At 38.3% G+C, this 25,319-nt stretch overlaps 1 protein-coding gene across 5 annotated transcripts in view; it reads right to left on the bottom strand.

The window, feature by feature from the left end:
* jhy (junctional cadherin complex regulator) overlaps positions 1 to 25,319 on the bottom strand; it is a 42,208-nt gene that overhangs the window by 7,032 nt on the left and 9,857 nt on the right. For all 5 annotated transcript variants that reach the window (XM_055660798.1, XM_055660796.1, XM_055660797.1 and 2 more), the window contains exons 4-7: positions 22,626 to 23,694; positions 7,953 to 8,072; positions 6,097 to 6,890; positions 2,284 to 2,575 (exon numbers count right to left, since the gene is read on the bottom strand). In XM_055660798.1, coding sequence (XP_055516773.1) covers positions 2,284 to 2,575; positions 6,097 to 6,890; positions 7,953 to 8,072; positions 22,626 to 23,694 — 2,275 coding nt within the window. The remainder of the gene's footprint in view (positions 1 to 2,283; positions 2,576 to 6,096; positions 6,891 to 7,952; positions 8,073 to 22,625; positions 23,695 to 25,319) is intronic.

Genomic DNA, 25,319 nt, shown 5'->3' with positions numbered 1-25,319 from the left:
GCTTGCAAAAAAATGTCTATTGGTTCTAAAGCTTGCAAAAAAAATGGCTATTGGTTCTAAAGCTTGCAAAAAATGTCTCTATTGGTTCTAAAGCTTGCAAAAAATGTCTATTGGTTCTAAAGCTTACAAAAAGTGTCTATTGGTTCTAAAGCTTGCAAAAAAAATGTCTATTGGTTCTAAAGCTTGCAACAAAATGTCTATTGGTTCTAAAGCTTGCAAAAAAAATGTCTATTGGTTCTAAAGCTTGCAAAAAATGACTATTGGTTCTAAAGCTTGCAAAAGAAATGTCTATTGGTTCTAAAGCTTGCAAAACATGTCTATTTGTTCTAAAGCTTGCAAAAAAATGTCTATTGGTTCTAAAATGCTTGCAAAGGTGGGAGGGGGAGAGACTATAAAACCCGGAAGTGGTGTGCCTCAGTCTCTTCAAGATGGAGGAAGGCAGAGGGTCACATTTATCTGAGCTGTGAATAACACTAAACACATGACTACTCAAATGTAAGTGCCCTTAGTGGTTCTAAACTGCTAATGCAAAAAGTGTCTATTGGTTCTAAAATGTTTGCAAAAAGTGTCCATTGGTTCTAAAACGTTTGCAAAAAGTGTCTCTTTTGGTTCTACAAGGCTTGCAGAATGTGTCTTTTTTGGTTCTACAATGTTTGCAAAAAGTGTCTCTTTTGGTTCTACGATGATTGCAGAATGTGTCTTTTTTGGTTCTAAAATGCTTACAAAAAAATGTCTATTTGTTCAAAAGCTTGCAAAAAAAAGTCTATTGGTTCTAAAGGTTGCAAAAAGTGTCTCTATTGGTTCTACAATGCTTGAAAAAAGTGTCTCTATTGGTTCTAAAATGCCTGCAAAAAGTTTCTCTATTGGTTCTAATATGCTTGCAAATAGTATCTCTATTGCTTCTAAAGTGTGTGTGTGCGTCCTCTGTCTGTGCGTGCGTACGTACGAGTAGCTGTGGTTCTGTGGATGTGTGTGTGTGTTCATGTGTGTTCTGCTTGAAATGCTGTGAAATTGGCTAGGAGTGCTGTGAGGTTGGACTTGCAGCCTGCACGCCATGATGACTTTTGAGGTTAATTTTCAGATTGTCTTTGTTAAAATTTGACCGCTTAATCTCTCTATATTAAAATTGTCTTTTTTTTTAAATATCAAGAGGCAGTGAGCAGCAGAACACAGCAAGAGACACAACAAAAAATAACTTAATAAATCTCATCTTTAACGTTTAAATTGTTGTTATATTTTAAGCCATTCACATTTTAAACTTTAATAAATCCTTTTTCCACTTGCCATGCTCGCGTGCTCTTCATCACAATAGTAACCTAATAGGCAGGAATGGTTGCGCTGTCGGAGAGCCACTAAGAGTGCATGGGGGGGAGATTGAGGGGAGATAGACTGAATGTGTGTGGGGGAGGGGAATGGCATGGAGCAGAGTGGGGGGGGAGAAGGGACGAGGGGTGACTGAGTGAACTGCCACCACCAGCTGTAAGTGACTGAACTGCCAGCCCACCAACCATGACTTAGTGAACTGCAAGTCCAAAAATCCATTCAGTCCACAATGTCCATACTAGCCCTCTGGAAACCAGTTCCTTCAGTGCACAACAGCCTGAGTGACTGAGCTGCCCGGCCAGAGTGACTGAGCTGCCCGGCCAGAGTGACTGAGGTGGAATATTGCGTTGGGGGACCAGCCCTCCCATGTGAAGCTGGGACCCAACGGGTCCCATTTAGTCTAGTATTAACTAAATATGTGAAGTGATCGATTATACATAACACACTTTTCCCTACAACACGGATCACGCCAAAGATGATAGAGCGGATCAATCTTTGGAACGGATTACACCAAAGATACTAGAGGTGCATTGCCCGCTACCTCGGGAGCACCGCTTGAGGCTCTCCCGCCGGCCACCTTCATCTGGTTTCGGGGGGACCGAGAATCAGTCCTGGATCAACTCAGGAGTGCAGGAAACGTCCTCTTCCCCAAAGATACTAGAGGAGCCTCTAGTATCTTTGCTTTTCCCTGCGACCTGATGTAAGAACAGATTTGATAACTGTGGAGTCCGTCCCCGCTACCAAAGATGCCGCGTTTGGCATAAACTAATGGCGGCCGTGACATTCCGCTACGTACTACACGTCAGCCCATTGGATTTCGGAGGAGTGGTCTATCTTGCTCTGCTCTATAATCTTTGATTTCAACTACAATTATTTTTTTTCCATGTTTAATAAAAACTCTCAAGAGGTCTCAAGATTATTATGTAAAATGCCAAAGAATGTGTTCATTTCTATTTTTACCTTGAAATCTTTATTTTCCTTGAGCTTATTAACTTTCTCCATTTGTGCCAAGTAGCCATCTGAGTTACAGCGCGTCATAGTTGTCGGTATTTTATTGTTTCTTCCAGTGTCCAGTTCGGAGTCACTCCCCGCCATGGGATAAATGGATGGTAGCACCAGGCAGGAATTGGGATGTGTGTGAGCCAGACGTGGCGTGTCTTTATAAATGTTTTCCATTTGCTGAATGAGCCGTGTGCTTGGAGATTGAACCAAATACTGTTGTTGCGAAGTTAGAAAGGGTAGTGTAGTAAACCTTGGAAAATAACACATAGGAAATTAAACTACTTTAATTTAACCGACTGTTATTAGCCTGCATCATTATTATAAAAATGGGAATCATTTTGGTGATGATACTAAATCTTTCTTTAATGTAAATGCCAGTCTTCAATCCACGCTAAAATACTTCTTCTTATGTCCTCTACACCAGCCCTTTTATGCAGAATGCCTTTATCCAAATGCATTTTGGAAATCCAAATAGACTGTGTGAGTTCCCATCTATTAATTCTGCTTGCAACATGGATAAACAAGGGTCAGTAAGTCCAAGTGCCACAATGGTATTCATAACAAACTTCCTGATGTATTTGGAGACTGTTTTCTCTGTTATAATAGTGGAAACTTGGTCTTATTTAGATGTTATATGGCTGAGGAGGCAATACGTATAGAAACAGCAGACTCTACCGTTGGTTTAGATTAATTCGAATTTAACACTCAACACTCAAATGACACTCAGACTGTTGGCTGCCTCGCCAACAGTCTGTTTGTCCCTTCCTTCTCTGTTGTTTTATAGTATGTGTTAAATGTATGTTTTAGTGTTCTTTGGCTAGTTTTATGTGGGGGGTGGGGAGGAAACTTTTTTTTTAACCTCAACTTTTTTTCCGTGTCGTATCTCCCTCCACACTGCAGTCTAACATCGAGGAGTTGGCAGCCTTTGATGGAGGCCGACTTCGGGAGCTCCAACCGTGGAAGCCTGCGGACTTACCATCGTGGAGCTCGCAGTCCTGGTTAGAGACCGACTTCAGGAGCTCCAGGCCACGGAAGGTTCGATCGCCCTGACATGGGGGCTTCGATTGCCCTGACAATGGTTCGACTGCCCCGACCGCGGGAGAAAAATGAGGGAGGAAGATTAAACTTTATTGCCTTACATCACAGTGAGGAATGTGGGGAATCCACTGTGATGTATGTTTGTGTTAACCTTTATGTAAATGCGTGTCTTGTTGCTTTTATGGCTGTATGGTAATTTGAATATTACTGTACCTTAATTGGTACACGTGACAATAAAAGACCTTTGAAACCTTTGAAATTTCTTCAATTGACATCTATGCCAGTTGAGCACAAACACTGGAAAATACAAGCTTTCTTCCATTGCATTGTTTAATAAATAAATATGAATTTGTAAAAAAACTTGATTTGTGCTTACTGCTCTCTAATTTTACTGCATATCTTAAAACGTTATTACATATAGGAAATTGATTACTTGAAGTCTGACATTTTTATTTCTCACAGTACCCATCTCAAACTATTTATATCCTGTGCAAAGTCAAAAATATCAAGGTTCAAGGTTTCAAGGTAAGTTTATTGTCACATGTACCAATTAAGGTACAGTAAAATTCGAATTTAACATACCGCCATACTAAAAACAAAGCAACAAGACGCACAACTACATAAAGGTTAACATAAACATCCACCACAGCGGATTCCCCATGTTTCTCATTGTGATGGAAGGCAATAAAGTCCAATATACTTCCTCTTTATTCTCCTGCAGTCGGGACAGTTGAACCTCTTTGTAACATGTCATTCCACCTGAATGAATAGGTATTATTTGGCTCCTGGGCCATGAAGGACAACATCGGATGTCGACAAGCAATGGAATTGTGACCAATACCCCCCTTTAGATAGCAAAATGTCGAATTTCTCCACTACTGTGGACAAAGCGACTATTTTAGTAAAAGGAAATTTACATTGTAAATTACTGTCAAATAACAGATTGTTGTATCAAAATGTCTCATTTAAACTCATTACCCATGGGATTCACTTTAAGTCTGAAAGCCAGAGATGAATTTCCTAATCGGAATCACTAGCTGACCTATCAATGAATAGCCCCTATGATAAGGCATAACAACATCTTTTTCAGTCCTTGCTACTGAATAGGAACCATCTGGCAGATGTAAACTGAGTGTCAGCAAGTTAATAGCAATAGTTGTTAAGTACACTCACACCTGTTCGAACAGCCCGCAATGTAGCCATGAAAAAACTTTCATCTCATTTTGTTGTTTCTTCAAAATATTATAGTAATCATTCTAGTAAGTACTTACAAAACTGGATCTTTAAAATATTAGTTATAATTACAAAAATGAATAAATGAATACGTGATTTACTTAACCTATATAATTAATTTAAAAATAAATGGAATTTAAGTACGTCATTCATGTTTTTGAGCTTAATGTGATGTCTCTGCTTAAAGATGCCACAAAAATTTGTGGTAACTGAACAAAACAATCAGTTACTAGGTAATAATTAGAGACACAAATTCTCTGTATCAAATGTTGAAAAAGCATATTAGCACTTATGAATTCTTCATTTTGCAAGGATTTCTCCCTCATCAAGGAAAATAAGCTCACATAAGCCATTGACATCGCTACAATGCAAAAATTAACAATGAATCTGCAATGCTGGCCAATGGTACCATGGTTTTTGCTGGATAAATCACAAATCCTATCCAATGGCACCTATCAATGACTGATCTGAGCCGTGGTCTGATAGCACAAGCCTGAAAAAAGGATCTCAACCAACCCGAAAACTCACATGTTCATATCCTCAAGATATGCTGCCTGATTCGCTAAGTTACTCCAGCACTTTGTGTTTTAAGCAAGATAGCAGCATCTGCAGTTTCTTGTGTCAGCACTTGACTGCCTCAACAATAACTTGAGCAAATATCTATCAGATCCCATGAGATTTAGTTGGCAAATACGAGGAGCTGCACAGTGATATGATGCCAATTTGTACTCTGGGGAAACCAGGAAGGATGAAATTAATTAATCGTTATCTTGAAAAATTGTAGATCTCAAGGCCACCAGACAGTGCTTGGAGAGCAGTGACATTATTGTTAGTGAAACCCACAACCCTTCATAATTCTGAAGTCCTATTGATTGCCAGGAGAAATACACTAAACAAACTTGATATTTCCAGTGCCTGCGTTCTGCGATTATCAAATAAGAGCAGAATCCCTTGACTTGACTTCTATATTTCTTCTATATTTACCAACTGGTTGCATACAGTTGCACAGTAACTTTGTTCTTACCAAAACTGCCACCCAATAATAACCTGAATTTGGATTTTTGTGGTGACACAACACAAAATGTTTTATCAACCAAACTTTGATGCCATCATATGTTAGGAGATAGCACGACAACATAGGGAAATGACTAGGTTTAAAGGAGACTCTTCAAAGACCAAAATGTACTAATAGTTGCATATGATGATCAATCTTCAGCAACACTGAGAAAATTGTTGGGTGGGTACATCCAAAGCATTTGTTCTCCTTTGACAATATACTTCATTAACCTTAAGGGATCATATTTACTCAAAACAAATGAGTTAATATTCTGCATTAGATATCAAAGTGCCCTTTGAGTAAATACACCTTTTATGAACAATTTCTCACCATAATCAACTTTCTAATATGTTGATTTAATTAACTCCAATATGATTTTCTATCAATACTGATTCTATCAATATTTGGGAAAACTTTATTCGACGGTGTTATTTTCTGCTTACCCCGAATTTCCATGTTCCTTTCCAAGATGGTTATCTTCTCTTATCACTTTTTCCTGGTTCACTGAATAAGGTATTGGATTTGACCTGGTATGATTGTAAGGAACTGCTGCTAATGCTCTAGGATATGCAGCCTGATGATAATTAGGATTGACCATTAGATCATGATGAGCCTGTGTATAGAGTGCTTGAAAAGGGTCTTGTGCATTACACATGAGTTGATACTGTGCCTTTTCTTGTGCATTGAAAGCTGTTGAAAATTTTGATGGGTCATTGTTGTGCTGGTTTGGATTGCGAATGATCCTTTGATAGTCTTGAAGATATGGAACAGGATTTTGGGGCTGCAGAGCATTATAAATATTGTGGGTTTTGTAATATGAAGAGCCATGGTTCATTGGGTGACGTGATGGAACCAGCGTAACAGTTGTTTGTGCATTATCACCAGATATACTTGGGACAAAATCTGAAGAAGTATTTAAATGAATGTTGAGATTCACTGTTGGCTGACAATTGGGAATAACAGCTGGACCAACATGACTGAGGGATACTGACGAAAATGTATTATCACTGCCGGGAGTCAATGGAACACAGTTATCATCTCTGTCAATTATTAGCAACTCAGATGTATTTTTATTCTGATGAACCTCCACATCTTCTATATGTCGCCGCTTCTCGTCATGATGAGTTTTCTGCACTTGCTGGATAGGCAAAGGCTTATTAGGCGGTCGTGGAGGTTTTTCTCTCACTATTTTCGTTAATCCTTTTTTCTTAGTGGATAATTGTTTTGTCTTGCAGTTCTGCAAAAACAAAACACAAGTAGTATAAAAACACAACACATAAATACAAAAATATTGTGGATAATTATCACCTGTCCTTCTTCCCCTGATATATGAGCAGTTGGCAATTAAAAATTAAAGGGACTGGGTACCTTAGTTGCACCAATCATTTCTAGGGTCACCTGATGTGATTTCTTGTCGGGCCTGCAAATGGGGAACGAGTTCATGTTAAACAAGAAAATGGGGGATGCTAGTTCTCGATCTTCATGTGGCTTAAGAGTGGGAATCAGAGGGGGGATGTGACTGGGTGGTTTTCAGATTGGAAGTCTAAGACCAGCTGTGTGCTAGCAGCAGGGATCGGTGCTGAGTCCACCGTATTCTGTATTAACAATTTGGATGATAATGTAGGTGGCATGATTAGTAAATTTGCAGATGATACCAAAATGTGTGGTGTAGTGGACAGTGAAGAAGGTTATGTACAATTACAACAAGTTGCAAATCAATTGGAACAGTGGGACAAGGAATGTCAAATGGAATTGAACACTGATAAGTTTGAAGTGTTGCATTTTTAGTTTAGTTCAGATACGGTGTGGAACCAGGCCCTTCGGCCCACCGAGTCTGCACCGACCAGCAATCCACAAGATACTAATACTATACTACACACACTAGGGACAATTTACAATTTTATTGAAGTAAATTAACCTAAAAACCTATACATCTTTGGATTGTGAATGGAAACCGGAGCACCTGGAAAAAACCCACGCAGCTCACGTGTGGACGTACAAACTCCGTACATGTCTTATAATGCCTTGTAATGCCTCTAATGCCTTGCTGAAATCAATATAGACCACAGCTACAGCTCTGTCCTCATCAACCTTTTTGGTTACATCTGCAAATAACTCATTCGGATTCGTGAGACAAGAACTTTCTTGTTATCTAATAACTGAACAGTCAGTTTTGTTGGTAGACACAAAATGCTGGAGTAACTCAGCGGATCAAGCAGCATCTCTTGAGAGAAGGAACCAGTTACTCCAGCATTTTGTCTAAACAAAAGTGAAATAAATTATAAACAATCCACCTAACCTGTAACTTCTGTGCTCTTTGCTTCCATTTCATCTCAATACTGTTGTTCTCCTGATCCTCGACAGTATTTTGCTTGGACTCCTCAATGGTCATGGTGTTGGAACTTTTGGCAGTGGATACCTATGGATGTAAACAACATTTGAAGATGGAAAACAAATATCTACATATTATTAAAATAGGATTATTTAATCATTGAAATGTGTTCTTTTCATTGTAAATTACAATAACACCAGTATTAAATTTGAGGACCATCATAGCTAGACACATTTCTCATAAGATTCCTCCTTAAGACTATGTCAACAGAAAACTGGCACCCTTTTCTATCCAGCTACATTTAATGAAGGTACACAAAAATGCTGGAGAAACTCAGCAGGTGCAGCAGTATCTATGGAGCGAAGGAAATAGGCAACGTTTCAGGCCGAAACGTTGCCTATTTCCTTCGCTCCATAGATGCTGCTGCACCCGCTGAGTTTCTCCAGAATTTTTGTGTACCTTCGATTTTCCAGCACCTGCAGTTCCTTCTTAAATACATTTAATGAAGTGTGGGTCAGTGGCTTGCACTGTGATCTATGACTTTTGACTACAGCTAGCTGAAGTCGTGGAAATGAGGCGCAAGATTCATGTTGCTTATAGAGTTTAAAAATATATAAATTATCCATTTCTGTCCCTTAACTCATTCCATTTCGATGAACGCTTCCTTTCACCACCTGTATGTGATTTTCTGCTAATGCCATTTTAATTACCATTTCAAGGCTTTTTTCTCAATTGTTAAATTGTATTGATTGAGGAAGCAGACAAATAATCCCATGATCCACTAACCTTGTTGAATCATTATCAACTCGTTTCCAGCAGCTCTCAACACAGAATCTTTAATTTAAAGGGCTCGGGCAAAAGTTCAGTATGGTGTTCCAGAAGATGCTCCATTCGTGCAAACCTTGGGCTATTTTTGTACTACTTTTAGCAATGGTCTAATGCCATGTAGTTAATTTTGACCTGTAGTCAGCAAGCTGAGAAAAGTCATGATAATTTTCTTCAGCCATTTGATATGCGTGCTAAAATAAAATTAATTCATATTACATCTGCTTCTACTCACTACTATAACCTACCTTTGTAAACCATATTCAGTCTCCTCCCCCATACCTCCAACAAATTAAAAAAACTATATATTTCTTTCTAAGACTGAGATCATTCATTCTTTGCCCCTGCAGTAATAAAACAAGCAGTTTTGTTGAAACATTATCAATCTTAAATGTTAATTTGGTACTTCTTCACAGATGCTGGCAGACTAGCTATATACTTCCTCCATTCCCTATTTTTATTTCAGATTCCCAGAATCGGTAGTTCTTTGCTTCTCGTTTTTCGCGTTATTAATTACTTTTCTTTCTTGCAGACGATGAAGCACTGCAGCTATGCTATACAACACCTACTATCAAGGTCATATACTTACCAAAGAATTAACGTGCTTTAAACAAGAACTTAGATAGGAATGGATGAATGGCCAATCCCTAATTATCTACTGCAGGTTCAATCAGTTTCCATAATGTCAGCACAGGATCTTTCTTTTGAACAGAGAGCCAGGTGATAAGGTGATGTTTTCATGAAACTGATGGGAGTGCAGAGCCTCATGAACAACAGCTGGATTTTCACATCAACTATGCATGCATGTTTGCTAGATGCTGTTGTTCCATTTGTGCTCAAAGAATGGTGAGCCTCGCAGCAAAATACAGCTTATTGTGAGTTAATTATATCAGTATAAAGACCTAAAAATTGTACGACCAAATTACATACACAACATGCAACAATCAAGAAAGCAAATTAATTATGTGAATGGTCACAGGGTCATTCAATTTGGAGGATAAAAAAAGTGCAGAGGTGAAGCACTTCAGGCATGAAGCAACAATGATGTACTCTTAATCAGCCCACTCATTCACAGAGATGAATAATGCACATCACAATGATGTATAATTGAAGCAAAGATATTGGTTTATAATGAAGATACAAATACAAAAGTCACGCCAATATGATCTTGTGACACTTTTTATTTCAATTTATTCTATAATATGCATAATGCAATATATAAATTTCAGAAAAAGAATAGGGGAAAATGTCACTACCACCACCCATCCACCCACTTGCCTCAAGTTCAATGCCAATAACTCGGTCAATTTTCATCGGATCGGTGGGTTAAAATTTTCCCTGACGAAGAAATGACAACAAAATATTCTGTTGTCCACAGTGTACATGTCTGGACTCGCGTTCAGAGGACCTGAATTAGATTTCAACTATAGCTTGCATACAAAAGCTCCCTATATATTTAGTGATTTCGGGAGAGGGCCATGAAATGAAGTTCTTTCTTCGAAGGGTAGAGTGTTTGGAAATATATTACAGAGAAAATGACGAGGAATGTGATTCTCATTCCTCATCATAAAAATTGCCTGCACACTGTAAAAGAATGGAATTAATACAGCATGTAGCAAAATCACACAATTATAAAACAGGGAAGGAAACATTAAAAAATATCCCTTAAACGTTAAGTATAAATAGACAATAATACATATTACACTATTTAACAGTATTTTCTAAATTATCCATTGCTACACTTTGGGCTTTAGAGGTACAGCGTCAAAACAGGCCTTTCGGCCCACCAACCGGCAGTCACCCCCACCCCCTATACTAGCACACTATCCTAAGCTTGGGGACAATTAACAATTTTACTGAATCCAATTAACCTACAAGCCTGTACATCTTTGGAATGTGGGAGAAAACCAGAGCACCCGGAGAAAACCCACGCGGTCACAGGGAGAATGTACAAACTCCGTACATCCAGCACCCTTAATCAGGATCAAATCCGGGTCTCTGGTGCAGTCAGCTTTACCACTGTGCCCCAAAGCTATTTAAAATTAAATATGTAGTTTATATATCAAAATCTAAATATCTTTTGGGGGTATTTAGCGAAAAGAAAACCAATGTCCTTTCGGAAAAAGAACGCACCTGGATTAATTGACATTGTTTCTATTCTGATGAAATGTCATTAACATGAAACATTAACTACTGTCATTTCCAGCATTTTCTGCCGTTATTTACTGGATTAATTTCATTATTTAAAAGAAACTGTTTAGGTATTGTAAGGGCCACACAGCACTCAGTCCAGTGGACAACTAATACTACTTTCTACCAAAGTAATCTGTAATATGTTATTCATTCACATAATCTGCTGCTAACCAACTGAAATGGGATTTTTTGCAATCAAATCCTGCTTAGCTGCTTGAACTAAGTGTCTTAATTTTCTCCTTTGATTAACTGCTAAAACCTGAAAGTTTGTCTGGAAAGTTAATTAAAATTGACAACATTTCTCAAATTTTCTCTCTTATTTAATCCTTTTAATTTGATTGATGCAAGAGTCAAGAGACGCTTAGCTAAGAAGTGACTGGTTTTTAGTCAGTGGACTGGTTTATATTCAAGGTCTCTGCGGCCAAATGAGAATGCCACTTCTGTCACAGACTTCATCACTCAGTGTATTAAGGTCTAGGTCAAAGAAGATAATACGAGTATTCCCCACCCGGTTACCATGGACCAACCGGAGGTCCACTCTCAGGTGAAGTTCAAGTCTGTAGCATTCAAGTCTGGCAATCCTGAGTGTCACAAGAAATCTATGTGTGACGTTTGCAAACCCATGAAGGATGCAAAGAGGGATTTCTGGATAAAGCTAGACTCCGGGCATAATCACACGGGCACCCAAAAGTCAAGTGTCAAGAGTGTTTTATTGTCATACGTCTCAGATAGCACAATGAAATTCTTATGTGCACCAGCACAACAGAATATGTAAACATATACGCACACATTAGTGCAATAACAATAATAGTCTATGAAGTTCAGTGCTTAATAGAGGTTGTTGTGTTCAATAGCCTGATGGCTGTAGGGAAGAAGCTATACTGAACCTGGACGTTACAGTTTTCTTGCTCCTGTACCTTCTTCCCGATGGCAGGGATGAAATGAGTGTGTGGCCAGGGTGGTGTGGGTCTCTGATGATACTGTCTGCCTTTTAGAGACGGCGATTCTGGTAAATCCCATCGATGGTAGGGACATCGGAACCCATGATGGACTGGGCAGTGTTCACAACTTTTTGCAGTCTTCTTCGCTCCTGCACACTCAAGTTGCTGAACCAGGCCGTGATGCAACCAGTCAAACCTCTCGACTGTACATCTGTTGAAGTTCAAGCGAATCCTCTCTGACATACCTAATCTCGGCAATCTTCTCAGAAAGTAGAGGCATTGATGGGCTTTCTTTATAATCACATTAGTGCGCTGGGTCTAGGAAAGGTTTTCAGAAATATGCGCTCCCAGGAATTTGAAGCTTTTGACTCTCTCCACCATTGTCCCGTCGATATAGATAGGTTTGTGGGTCCTCATCCTTCCTCGTCCAAAGCCCACAATTAGTTCCTTGGTCTTACTGACACAGACCAGGATTTTGTGCTGGCACCATTTGGTCAGTCGATCGTTCTCACGTCTATACTTTGACTCATCATCATCTATAATTCGTCCAACAATGGTGGTGTAGTCGGCAAACTTGATGATGGAGTTTGCACTGTGTCCAGCTATACAGTCATGAGTATAGAGTGAGTAGAGCAGGGGGCTGAGCACACAGCCTGTAACGAGGGAGTAGGTACGACCACTCAAGGATAAGTTTAGTTTAGTTTATTGTCACAGTACTGAGGTACAGCGAAAAGCTTTTTTGTTGCGTGCTATCCATGCAAAGGAGGGAATTGTGTGCTTTGAGTCTGGGGATGTAGGTGAGGCACTAAACGAGTACATTGTATGTTTTCACCAAGGAGAAGGACTTGGAGGATAGTGAGATCAGTGTGGAGAATGCTAATATGCAAGGGCAGTTTGAGATTAAGGAGGCATTGGAGCTCTTGACGAGCATCAAGTTGGATAAAGCCCACCCTCTGTTGAGATCTATCCCATGTTATTGAGAGAGGCTTGTGGGAGTCTTGACAAAGATCTTTACATCTTCTCTAGCTACAGGCGAGATCCCAGAGGACTAGAAAATAGCTAATGGTGTTCCTTCATTTAAGAAGGGAAGTAGACAGAATCCAGGGGATAATAGGCCAGTGAGCCTCATATCACTGGTAGGGAAGCTATTGGAGAGGAATCTTCGCAATAGGATTTTCTCCCATTTGGAAGAGAATTGGTTAATTAGGGACAGTCAGCTTGTCTCTGTACAAGGCGGATTGTCTCTTACAAACTTAATAAAGATTTTTTTAAAGACGTGACAAAGGCCAGAGATTAATATGCACAGGATTAACAGTTATTCGGTCATATGGATTCCAAACTGACTTAGAGGGTTGTGGTATATTTAGACTTGAAGTTTGTGACCAGCAGTGCTCTGCAGCGATCTGTGCTGGGACCTCTGGTGTATATATATATTATGTGCAGGCAAGTCAGAGTTGGTCGGCATTATGTTCAGCACAGACATTATCTGAAGGGCAAAGTGCACATTAGGAACAAAAAAATATGTATTTTGCATGTCCTGTCCAATTGACCACCAGTCAGCAAACAGCACCACCATGTTTTGACTGTTGCCTATCCATTCCTTCTACAAATACTGACTGACCAGCTGAGTTACTCCAGTACTTTGTGTTTTACTCAAGATTCCAGCATCTGCATTTCATTGCATCACCATTCTGTTTGATTTCTTCTCCATTATCTCTGCAGGAAATTATAATTTAAAAAAATCCATCAACATGGAAAACGTAAAAATACTGGCGTTAAGAAAGTTTTGCAGAGTTAATAAATCGCAAGTTGTAATATTATTATTATTATTATTATATACATTTTTGGCACGATAACAAATATGAAAGCATGATTGCAAGTATTTTTGTAATTATATCATTGTTGAACATTATTTTGCACTCAGTGAGTTTTTTCAATGACAAAAATGAAGCTGAATGACTGAACTATTCAATATGTTCTATTGAATGAAAGATGCACTTTGTTCAGATTTCAAAATGCAGTGCAGTTACAATACTGCGATAAGTACATTGCAGGAAAGTACTGCAGAGGTGTTGATTGCTCAGACACGATCTCCACACCGTCCTCATTATCTCTTTCACTGTGATGCAAGCCTCAACCTCTGCCCATGTTTCTCACAACATCTTTTATGAACTATTCTAATAATACCAATCAAATTGAGAAAATGATCAAATGAAATCACATTTTAAGCATCATAAGCTGTGTTAGGTTCTCTCTGTTAAATCAAGCCTGTAATTACTTCTCTATAGAGAATATACAACAAAGGTAGCAATCATGGAATGTTATTATCCTGGTCTAGGGTACAAAGTCTGCAATAGGACTTCAAAGACTCTGGCTTGTTGAATTGCATTTGGTTGTTATTGTGGGAGCTTGGGCCATCTTGATTAGATGTTCATACTAAGGCGAAGCATGCTGCACAGAGTGCCCAAGCCCTTTGGTCTCGAGCCAATGAACTATTAATAAATTGTACATTATGTCTTCCTACTTTGAAGTGAGGGTTATCAGGAAGGAAAGGAAGTAGTTTAAGTGCAGCTGAGGTAGATAGTGCAGCTACTACAACTATCAAAATAAGTCAACAGGTTCTTACCGAATCACATTTTTGAAAAAGCAGCAAATTTTGCCAAACACAAATTATTTTTTATAGACTGAATGTCTTTTTTATGAAAGTAACTCGCATTACTTGAAGCAATATGAGCAATCACATGCCAAAGTTAGAATAGATAACTTCAAAGAAAAATTTGAAAGGCCAGAAAACTATTTTTTAATAACTTTTGTTAGTTCGACAGCAGTTGACAATTACTGTTGATTTTGTCTGGGAGAGCTCATTAAAGCAAGCTCTAAAATAATGGCTCTATGTGGTAATACAATCAGTGGCTAAATCCATCAGCTCAAGAAATGGCAGTTTTGATCTATGTAGGTTGACTGAAATGTAGGCAGTACACAAACATAGCAGTTAAAATATTTCTTCATCCTTGCTAACACCCATGAACAAAATGGTGTTGCCATTTGTTTGAAATGGTTGTTGCATAGACATTGACCGTGGTGAGGATAAAACCATTAAAAAGATGACTGTGGTCACATACTAATCCTTCTCCTCACGGGCCACCATACTTTTCCCCCATACGTTCTTAGTTTTACACAATTAAGGTAACTTATAGAATTGGAAGGGAAATAGGGTAGCCCTGATTTTTTTTTTTAAATGAGATAAAGGCAGTAGAGAGGAACAATTTTAGTTAAAAATATCAAGAACAAAAATTGGTTTGGTTTATGTAAGAAATAGAAAGCTGGTTTGGGAGTTGTATATCAGCCCCCTAATGTGAAATGCAGGGGCACAGCATAACTAGGCTCGTTTAGGTACATTTAACAAAGACAATTCAATAACCACAGAAGACTTAGATCCATGTATAGACTGGATAACCCAAACTTTGAGTAACAATACAGAAGATGAAGTTGTGAAGTGTACAAGAGATGGTGTTCCAAATCAATATATTGGGGAACCAAGGGAACAGACTATTTCTAGTTTAAGAAGGAACTGTAGATGCTGTAAAATCGAAGGTAGACAAAAATGCTGGAGAAAATCAGCAGGTGAGGCAGCATCTATGGAGCGAAGGAAATAGACGACGTTTCAGATCGAGAAATAGAGAAATAGAAATAGACTATTTCTAGTACTTTGTTATGCAAAAATAATCAATTGGTCATCTGGTACTAATGGAGCATTCAGGAAATAATAATCAAAATGTAATAACATTTTAAGTAAAAATTAAATGATTCAGTGCAGTCTGAAACCAGGGATCTAAAGACAACTGCCAATGCAATATTTTCAGAGCAGTGCAGTTATACTGGAGGTGATGCTGTCAGTTTATCATCGGATATACTTTAAACTTTTCTCGAGTATTGGTCTTTGAAGGGCGGACTGGCTTCGAGGGGGTCAAATGGTATCTGCAAGCAACAGCAAGTAACCATCTGCCCAAATTTACAAACACATGTCTGTTGTCCTGAAACATACAATAATACTTATTGGACTAGTAACACGACAGACTAATAACAGACTTATTGAAACATGTTTTGCTGATTTAGCCTTTCCTGGATATAAAACCAAGAAATACAAAGCATTATTATAATAGTGTGCATGAACCTTGCATGAATTTAATAACATTCTTGTTTATCAAAGAACAGTGCATTATTTACATGCAAGGTTAGGTAAAAAATAAGCTTAGTGGGCATAATTAATACAAAATCAATGCTTAATCAACGTTAATAACATAGGAGCTCCAGTATAATCTTCTTTAAAAAATCAAAAAACATATTCTATTGATATACATTGAAGTTAAATGTAGCTATCTAACTATATTATTGTATTTCACTATGCTGTCCTCTGGCTTTGTAACTTACACAGCAAGCAACCATTTTTGTCTTTCTTTTAAAAAAACAAGAGGCCGGGTAATTAAAGTAGAGATTCAAGAAGTATTTTTCAAAACCAGCTGCAAAGTAGCAATACTGAATTTTGGACCATTCTGCCATAAAAAAAAGAATTTATGAACTGAGTGTGTGATCTGAAAGAGTACAATTGTCTGTGTGTGCATTTTATCATGAAGATTCCAATCAGCACCATATATACATCTACTGAAATCAATGTGATGTTTTCTTTTGTGCAGTTCACTGAGCTAGCAATTAGCAATTAGTTATTACAACATTGCAGTGTAATTAATGTGCAAAATGATTTGTCCATGACAATGTGAAGTAGCTTTCACTGCCACAAATACTGCAGCTTTGATAATGCTTAGTCTTTGCTAAATAGCATGAATTGTAGCAGTTTGGTAGGAAACTGAGGATTGATTACCAATTAATATGTGCAAAACCACAGGCACACTGCAATGTTTTCTTACAACATTAGCCATAATTGGTACTTGAATATGCAAATATTGGTGACAGGGGACATTATCACACTGCTGGGAACAGATGGAGGCCTGAAACAATAATGTTAGCTCTTTCACAACACAAATAACTGAAAATTCACGTATTCTTTTATATTCTATAATGATTTCAACACTGATAACAAAAAGAGAGAGAAACAAGACTTCTAAAAATTACATTTTTACATTAATGAAGTCATCTCTTCAACAAATATGTGGAGGAAATGACAGGAAGTTAAAATTAGATAAACTAGATTACAGAGGGGATGACCACTGAAGGTAAAAATTATCCATAGAGTACAGCGATACAGCACAGAAAAGGCCTTTTAGCCATCATGTTACCTGTATTAGATCCATAGCGATCTATGCCTTGGCGTTTCAAATACTTATCTAGATACTTCTTAAAGGTCATGAGAGTATCTGCCTCCACAGCTTTTCAGGTAATGCATTTCAGATTTAATATTATGTGTGAAAATATTGCCCCTCCAATCCTCTATAACTCTACCTCTCACCTTAAGCTTACGCTTTCTAGTCTTAGAAATCTCCTCCATGGGAAATAGATTTTACTATCTATCCTATTTATTTCCCTAATAATTTTAATTATCTCTATCAGATCACCTCTTGGCCTCCTCCACTTCAGGGAAAACAAACCCAACCTATCAAATGCTATACTATATTCCACTATATTCTGTCCTCATCCCCACCATGCCCAGTTTCATCGAAGTTGGCTAGTTTTCAGACAAACGAGAAAAGCTGGTTATTTATCAAATTGTTGAATTTATTGTTGAGTCCTGAGGGATTTAGTCGAACTAAATAGAAGAAGATGCTATTCCTCAAGTTCATATTGAGCTTCTTAGAAAAATGTATCAGAGACCAGTCAGGGTGAGAGTAAATTGAGGATTCAAGTATTAGCCACAAGTTAGAATGACTAGTTAGCCTCATATGTAGTTAGCTTCGGTGGGAGGTCCAGAAGATATATGTGATTTAGTTAATCTCTTTCTTAATTGAGCACCTATAAAGTTAAAATGCATTGTCAAATGAGGGACACATGTAGAAATGGATAGACAGACAGACAGCAATGGTAGAGGGAGAAAGAAAAAATGCTTAACATTTTAAAAAAGTACATTAAAGAAAGTTTCCTTTTTGTGATTTTTATCGTAGATTTTATTTGCAGTCCCTTCAATTTAGATAGACGCAAAAAGCTGGAGCAGTTCCTTCCTACAAATCTTTACAATTGAGATATTTAGAAGTCTCTTCTGCCCTCTAGTGTCTGAAAGTTGTCACTGTACTTGTAACTTTCAATATTGCTTGTAAACAAACAATAAGAGATAACAGCAACATTAGCAGTTTAAAAAATCATTTCAATGTTCAACATTAGGAATGTAGGAACAATTAGTCCTTTGAGCTAGTTACATCAAAAATGAAATGTTGCCTAACTTACAATCCATCTTTGGTCAAAATCCCATAATGCTTCTATTAACAAAAAAAAGATTGATTTCAGGTAGCATAATTTACCTAGTTCCAATATTTATTCTATCTTCAGTAAAGTGATCTCTCAAGAATGTATCTTCTACCATCTACCCTTTCAGTTCTTCTTAATATCTTCAAAGTTAGTGTCTTAATATGAAATTACCCTGAATATTCTAAATTCTAGGAAACACAAACTGAGTGGGGCAGCTGGTGGAACTGCTGCCTGACAGTGCCAGGGACCCAGGTTCGATTCTGAACTCTGCTGCTGCCTGGGTGGAGTTAGCACATTCTCCCTGCGACTGCATTGATTTTCTCCGGGTGCTCCGGTTTCACCCCACATCCCAAAGACATGCAGGTTTGTAGGCTAATTGTCCTCTGTAAATTGTCCCTAGCATGCAGGGAATGGATGAGAAAGTGGGATAATAGAACTAGTTTGAACGGGTGGTCAATGGTCAGCTTGACTCGATGAGCCTGTTATTATGCTGTATCTCTAAACTAAACTAAACTAAACAAACATCATTTAAAATGTCAGTTCTCACATTTTAATATTTGGAATCCTAGCTTTAATCTATGCTGCACAGCCCCCAAAGCAAACACTTGCCATCCCATGGAGTTGCCATCCCATGAATCAAAATATAAAATGACGTGTCTACCTTCTATAAAATGATGGAAATACTCAGAATGTCAGACAGTATCTGTGGAAAAAGAAACAGTTAACATTTCAGTTCCAAGACTGTTTGTCATCCTGTTCTGACAAAGGAACTCAGACCTTCTTCTTCTTGTGTATGGCGTGCACAGCCTAAAGTTGGAGGACAACTTGTTCTATTTGATCTTATTTGATTGTGCACGCCGGGTTGATTGCATTCGTCGAAACAGGGCGGACCATGTGAAGGTTGCAATCTCCCACCCCACCTCAGACCTGATATATTAACTGTTTCTCCTTCTGCAGATGCAGCCTGACCTGCTGAATATTTCCAGCATCTGTTTTGTTTTTTTTAATTTGCATCCCAGGAATCCGTTTGTAGAAACAAAGAACTGTGGATGCTGGTTTATACCAAAGATAGACACAGTGCTGGAGTAACTCAGCAGGTCAAGCAGCATCTTAGGACAAAAAGGAGTGATATTTAGGGTTGGGACCCTTCTTCAGACTGAAAACTTATCAGAGAAAAAAACAGCCAAAACGTCACCCATGCTTTTTCTCCAGAGATGCTGCCTGACCCGCTGCGTTACTCCAGCACTTTGTGTCTTTGACTATCTCAGCCCCTCTAATCCTGATCAGTTATACACAAATTGAACAGATTCCCAATGAGCAGCTTTGGCTTCATCCCCCTAGACCGCTTGTGCTGTTTGTTATTGTTCAGGAGCACAGAGACCAAAAGTCCCACACTGGGATTGTCCTGTGGAGGAGCAGGACCCATCTTCAGATCTAGGCCTCAACCATTTGTAATCTATGTTGATGGTTGGGATGAAGGGACTGGGTGTACCACAGCCAAATTTGCTCATAATACAAAAATAAATAGGTTGGCACATTATGAGGAGCATATTGAGATGGACTAAAAAGATAGGTTAAGTGAGTAATCAAGAAGTTGCCAGATGGGGTATACCGCAGCAAATTGTGAGGTCATCCACTTTGGCAGGAAGAATGAAAAAGAAAATTATTATTTAAGAGGAGTGAAACTGTAAATGTTGCAGTGCAAAATGATCTAAGATAATAGAAATATAAAGATATTAGTATATGGATGCAGAAAGTAATTACAAAAGTTAATAGAAACATAGAAACATAGAAATTAGGTGCAGGAGTAGGCCATTCGGCCCTTCGAGCCTGCACCGCCATTCAATATGATCATGGCTGATCATCCAACTCAGTATCCCGTACCTGCCTTCTCTCCATACCCCCTGATCCCCTTAGCCACAAGGGCCACATCTAACTCTCTCTTAATATAGCCAATGAACTGGCCTCAACTACCCTCTGTGGCAGAGAGTTCCAGAGATTCACCACTCTCTGTGTGAAAAAAGTTCTTCTCATCTCGGTTTTAAAGGATTTCCCCCTTATCCTTAAGCTGTGACCCCTTGTCCTGGACTTCCCTAACATCGGGAACAATCTTCCTGCATCTAGCCTGTCCAACCCCTTAAGAATTTTGTAAGTTTCTATAAGATCCCCTCTCAATCTCCTAAATTCTAGAGTATAAACCAAGTCTATCCAGTCTTTCTTCATAAGACAGTCCTGACATCCCAGGAATCAGTCTGGTGAACCGTCTCTGCACTCCCTCTATGGCAATAATGTCCTTCCTCAGATTTGGAGACCAAAACTGTACACAATACTCCAGGTGTGGTCTCACCAAGACCCTGTACAACTGCAGTAGAATCTCCCTGCTCCTATACTCAAATCCTTTTGCAATGAAAGCTAACATACCATTCGCTTTCTTTACTGCCTGCTGCACCTGCATGCCTACCTTCAATGACTGGTGTACCATGACACCCAGGTCTCGCTGCATCTCCCCCTTTCCCAATCGGCCACCATTTAGATAATAGTCTGCTTTCCCGTTTTTGCCACCAAAATGGATAACCTCACATTTATCCACATTATACTGCATCTGCCAAACATTTGCCCACTCACCCAGCCTATCCAAGTCACCTTGCAGTCTCCTAGCATCCTCCTCACAGCTAACACTGCCCCCCAGCTTAGTGTCATCCGCAAACTTGGAGATATTGCCTTCAATTCCCTCATCCAGATCATTAATATATATTGTAAATAGCTGGAGTCCCAGCACTGAGCCTTGCGGTACCCCACTAGTCACTGCCAATGTAAGGACAATCAATGGATTGATTGTCCTTACTGCAAGGGCATGGAATATAAAAGTAGTGAAGTTTTGATACGACTTTACTGGGTGCTGGTGAGTCCACACCTGGAGTACTGTATTGATCTCCATGCTTAAGGAAGGAAGCATATACGGGCAAAATGACTCCCATTTGGTGATCAGACTCTGACAAATCGGATGCAAACAATCAAATGCATGCAGAATTATATTGATAGAATATCGTTGCTCATTATTTTCGTAACCTTGGGTAAGTGCCAACCAGGGGCAAATGAAAACAGCAAATTATTCTGTGTATTTGCATGAAATCTCTTTGACTGGACTGAAGGGCTGTTCCTTCTGCTGGGTTTTTTTCCCAGAGAAAACACTTAATGAAAATGTTTGTTAGATATAGATATATTGTTTGTTACAGATATGGATTAAAAATGAAGAAAATTAATAGCACTCTCTGCACTTTAAGGCTGCCATACTATTTAAATAGCATTCCTTTGAATGCATCCTGTGGTAGCAAGTACCAGTTTCACAAATCCTTGAATAACGTGATTTTTTTCAATATTTCTTATTAGATTTCTGGATGACTCTAAAACATTGTGTCCTTTTTCTTCCTTCACATGAAAATTATACCTATCAAAATCTTCTTAGCCTTCAAGACCTCCTGTAAACTTAATCTTCAACTTTCTCTTTTCAAAGAAACAGAGATCCAGGAAGCTTATTTTTTCTAATTTCATAAAAAGAAATTATTTTTCATGATATTTACACTTACATAACATTGTACATTCAGTTGTTACCATTCTCTGTACAAATCATATCATTCTATTTATATTATGTCAACTTGCCATCATTCTCCTTAACATATTCTTAGAGCAAAGAGTTTGTGGATTTTTTTTAAACGTACATTCCAACTGCTCTGTCTTTTTTTCACCTCCAGCTTTTGTCACTTACTCCTAGCATCGCTGCTTTGACAGGAAGGTACACCTTTGCCTCATGTCAGTGGTTGTCAGGTCATTACATGGATGAGGTCCCAGCTACTGTATATTGCCTAAGGATACAGTATCTCCCTGGTTTGCCCTAATGAACACCTCCCAGTTCTCAAGGATCAGCCCATTCTGCTGTCCACGATAAGGCCAAATCCAGTTTGGATTGACTGTGTGTAATGGGATAATGAAAGCTAAATTCTACAGATGAAATAATCGGAAATGATGAAAATACACAATAGGATCAGACAGTATTTGAGGACAGACAAACACAATTAACATTTCAGACTAATGCCCTTTTATTATATCAAGTCACACATAACAAATTCCAATTATGCAATGTTTTCATCAGTTAAATTACTACATGTTAACTAATTTTCATATACAAACACCTCAACACTGTAACATGAGATGGCTTCTGCCCTCGTCAAGGACATGGTTAACACCATAAAATTACCATCGCACCTACCTCCTGAGTACTTTTGGTCTTCTTTTCATTGTATAATTGTTGATATGAGGTTAATTTGCGTGCTCCCAGAGTTTGCTTATTACGTTCCACAATATCATTCTGTGATGTTTCTTTCATTTGTAATTTTCTGTCATAAGAGACTGCAGGGATCTTTCTGTTTTTAACCCTATGCACGTTTCCATCACCATGCATTGATTCATGCTCCCGGTACCGTGTGTACTCTTTCTCATAGTGATCGTTCAAATTTTCAACGTTGTCTTCGTGGCGTGATTTATTTTTCCCATGGTTTTCCTGGGATTCTGTTTCTGTAATTCTATCTGGTGCTAATTTTCTATCCTTTTGTGAATCACTCTTATTGGTCTCATAAGATCCAAGTGAATCGGGGGAGTCACATTCTTCTTGACTGCTTTCAGTATTTTTACAATAAGGAGAAGGTGGTCTTTTCCTTTTAGTCGATTTCTCTTCATTGTTATCATTCTCTTTCAAACGAAATCTAACTCCTTGAGATCTACCTATTTGTTTCTTCTGTTCCAATAAGTCAAAGCGTTTATATTTATGATCCTTCAACATTTCATTGTCACTTGTTCGATTGCGACATTTATTTTTCCCGTATTTATTCCACAGCGCAGTTTTTGTAATATATTCTGATCCACTTTTTCTGTGGTCATGCAAATCAGTTGTATTATTTTCATCATAAGAGGCAGAAGAATCTAAAGAGTCACATTCTTCTTGACTGCTGCCACCAAATTTACAAGGAGAAGGAGGTCTTTTTCTTTTAGGTTGTTTCTCTACATTATTAACATTTCCTTTGAAACCAAATCTACTTCCTTGAGATTTATATGATAGCCTTTTATGTTCTGATAAATCTAGTTGCTCAAATTCATGGGACCTTGCAACATTATTCTCCAAAAGGTCATTTGACTCTTGGAGCAAAGTCATCAGCGAATCATTAAGATGTGGGCTTTGTTGTTGAATCACCTCCTTAGACAATAGAATTTCTTCTCCCTCTCTGGTATTCCTCCAATTAGGATTATACCTTAGGCTGGCATATCTGTCTCTCAGGTGATTTCTGAAAAAAAAGTTAAATAAAAGTCAATTGAAGCCCAACAAATTGTGACATCAATCGAACGGAAAAAATCCAATGGGTTTAAAAGAAGCATTATCACATAGTAGGGTATGAAAAATGGATCTAAGGATAGAGTGGGAAAGCGACTGAATTGCGGCTCTCATTTTTGTGGGTTAAAACTGCCACATTATTAGATTCATACATTAACAATACAGCAAATTCTCTGACTGCTAACATTGCAGTGGTGTCAAAAGTGAAAAATCCTTCTTGTAACTGTTCCATAAGGCCAATTAAGGATGAAATGAAATGAAATGATTCAATTTATTGTCATTGTCAGTGTACAGTACAGAGACAACGATGGATGCACTTAGTGGTGGAGATGCTGAATACAAAAATTAAAATTTTAATACATTCTTCAGGCAAAGCAATGCCCCATGCCATATTACACCAATTAAAAGAATAAAAAGATAAGAACACGAGGAACATAGTATTTATATATTGAGATGACATAAATGCCCAATTTTTATTACAATTGATTTTGAACTCTGGCACAATGACACAAAAGTAATGGCCTTTAGAATGCAACTACTAAATTTAGAGGTGGATTAAAGAAGGCACGCACATGGGCTTGGAACCAAGCTATTGGAAGATGTGGAAATTGTATGGATTTTCTTTAAAGATTGTATACTTCCCTACTCAAAGAATCTGCACCCAAACCATAGCTTTTCTCTATATAGTTTAAAAATAAAAGAATAAAAATGATGTTAAATTATTGACAAGCATCTGGTATTAATTTCACTATTCCACTTTCTGGTAGAACTTAGAATTTTATGTGTGTATGAACAATCCAAACAGTGGAAATGCAACCTGAGGAACTACAAGATCCCACAAAGCTCCTCCTAGTTTTGAATTTACTGATAACGTTACACTCATCACCATGACCAGAGTGAACAGTCAAGAATAAATCCCAGGTTGTCCCACATACAGGCTAAAGTTTATGGTGGGCGCATTGCAAACATGTCATGCATATACCTCAGATGCATCGCTGTGACAATGATTTTTATTTTTCTGGCCATACGCAATCTGGTCATTTATAAAGTATTCCAAGTTCATATATGAATCCTGGCATATTAAGTAGGTACAGTTTTATCACCCGTAGAAATCTGCAACCGAGGAAATTTTGAATGACTCGTATGCCTGTGGCTTGTTTTGAATTTGATTTTTTTTCCTTCAGTGTAGTTATAACACCCTGAACTCAGCTTGGAGAGATATACAAGGTCACACCATGTTTCCCACTGCAAACTGGGAAACATGAAATGTGTCCTTATATACTATGCTCAAGGTGAATTGGATCTTCTCTCTTTGAGCAACAGAAAACATGTGCATGACTGGAGTTCCAGAAGATGACACCATCTACTGGCTCTGAAAATGCCAACTTAATGAAGCATTGTTACTTGGACTGGTGATCATTTGAGTCAGGCTTCTAAAAGTTTCTTGAGGGATGGATGTTCCTGGCTGACCCCTCTCGTTCTTCCGGGGGAGATTCAGCAAGAGCACTGCTCTTTCAATCTTCCAATTCACAATAGGCAACATTTGCTTTAAGATTCATAAAAATAATTTCAAGTCAT

The sequence above is a fragment of the Leucoraja erinacea genome, chromosome 32 (assembly GCF_028641065.1).
Source record: "Leucoraja erinacea ecotype New England chromosome 32, Leri_hhj_1, whole genome shotgun sequence".
In the NCBI taxonomy this organism is placed as follows: Eukaryota; Metazoa; Chordata; class Chondrichthyes; order Rajiformes; family Rajidae; genus Leucoraja; species Leucoraja erinaceus.
This window is presented reverse-complemented; position numbering and strand designations above follow the sequence as displayed.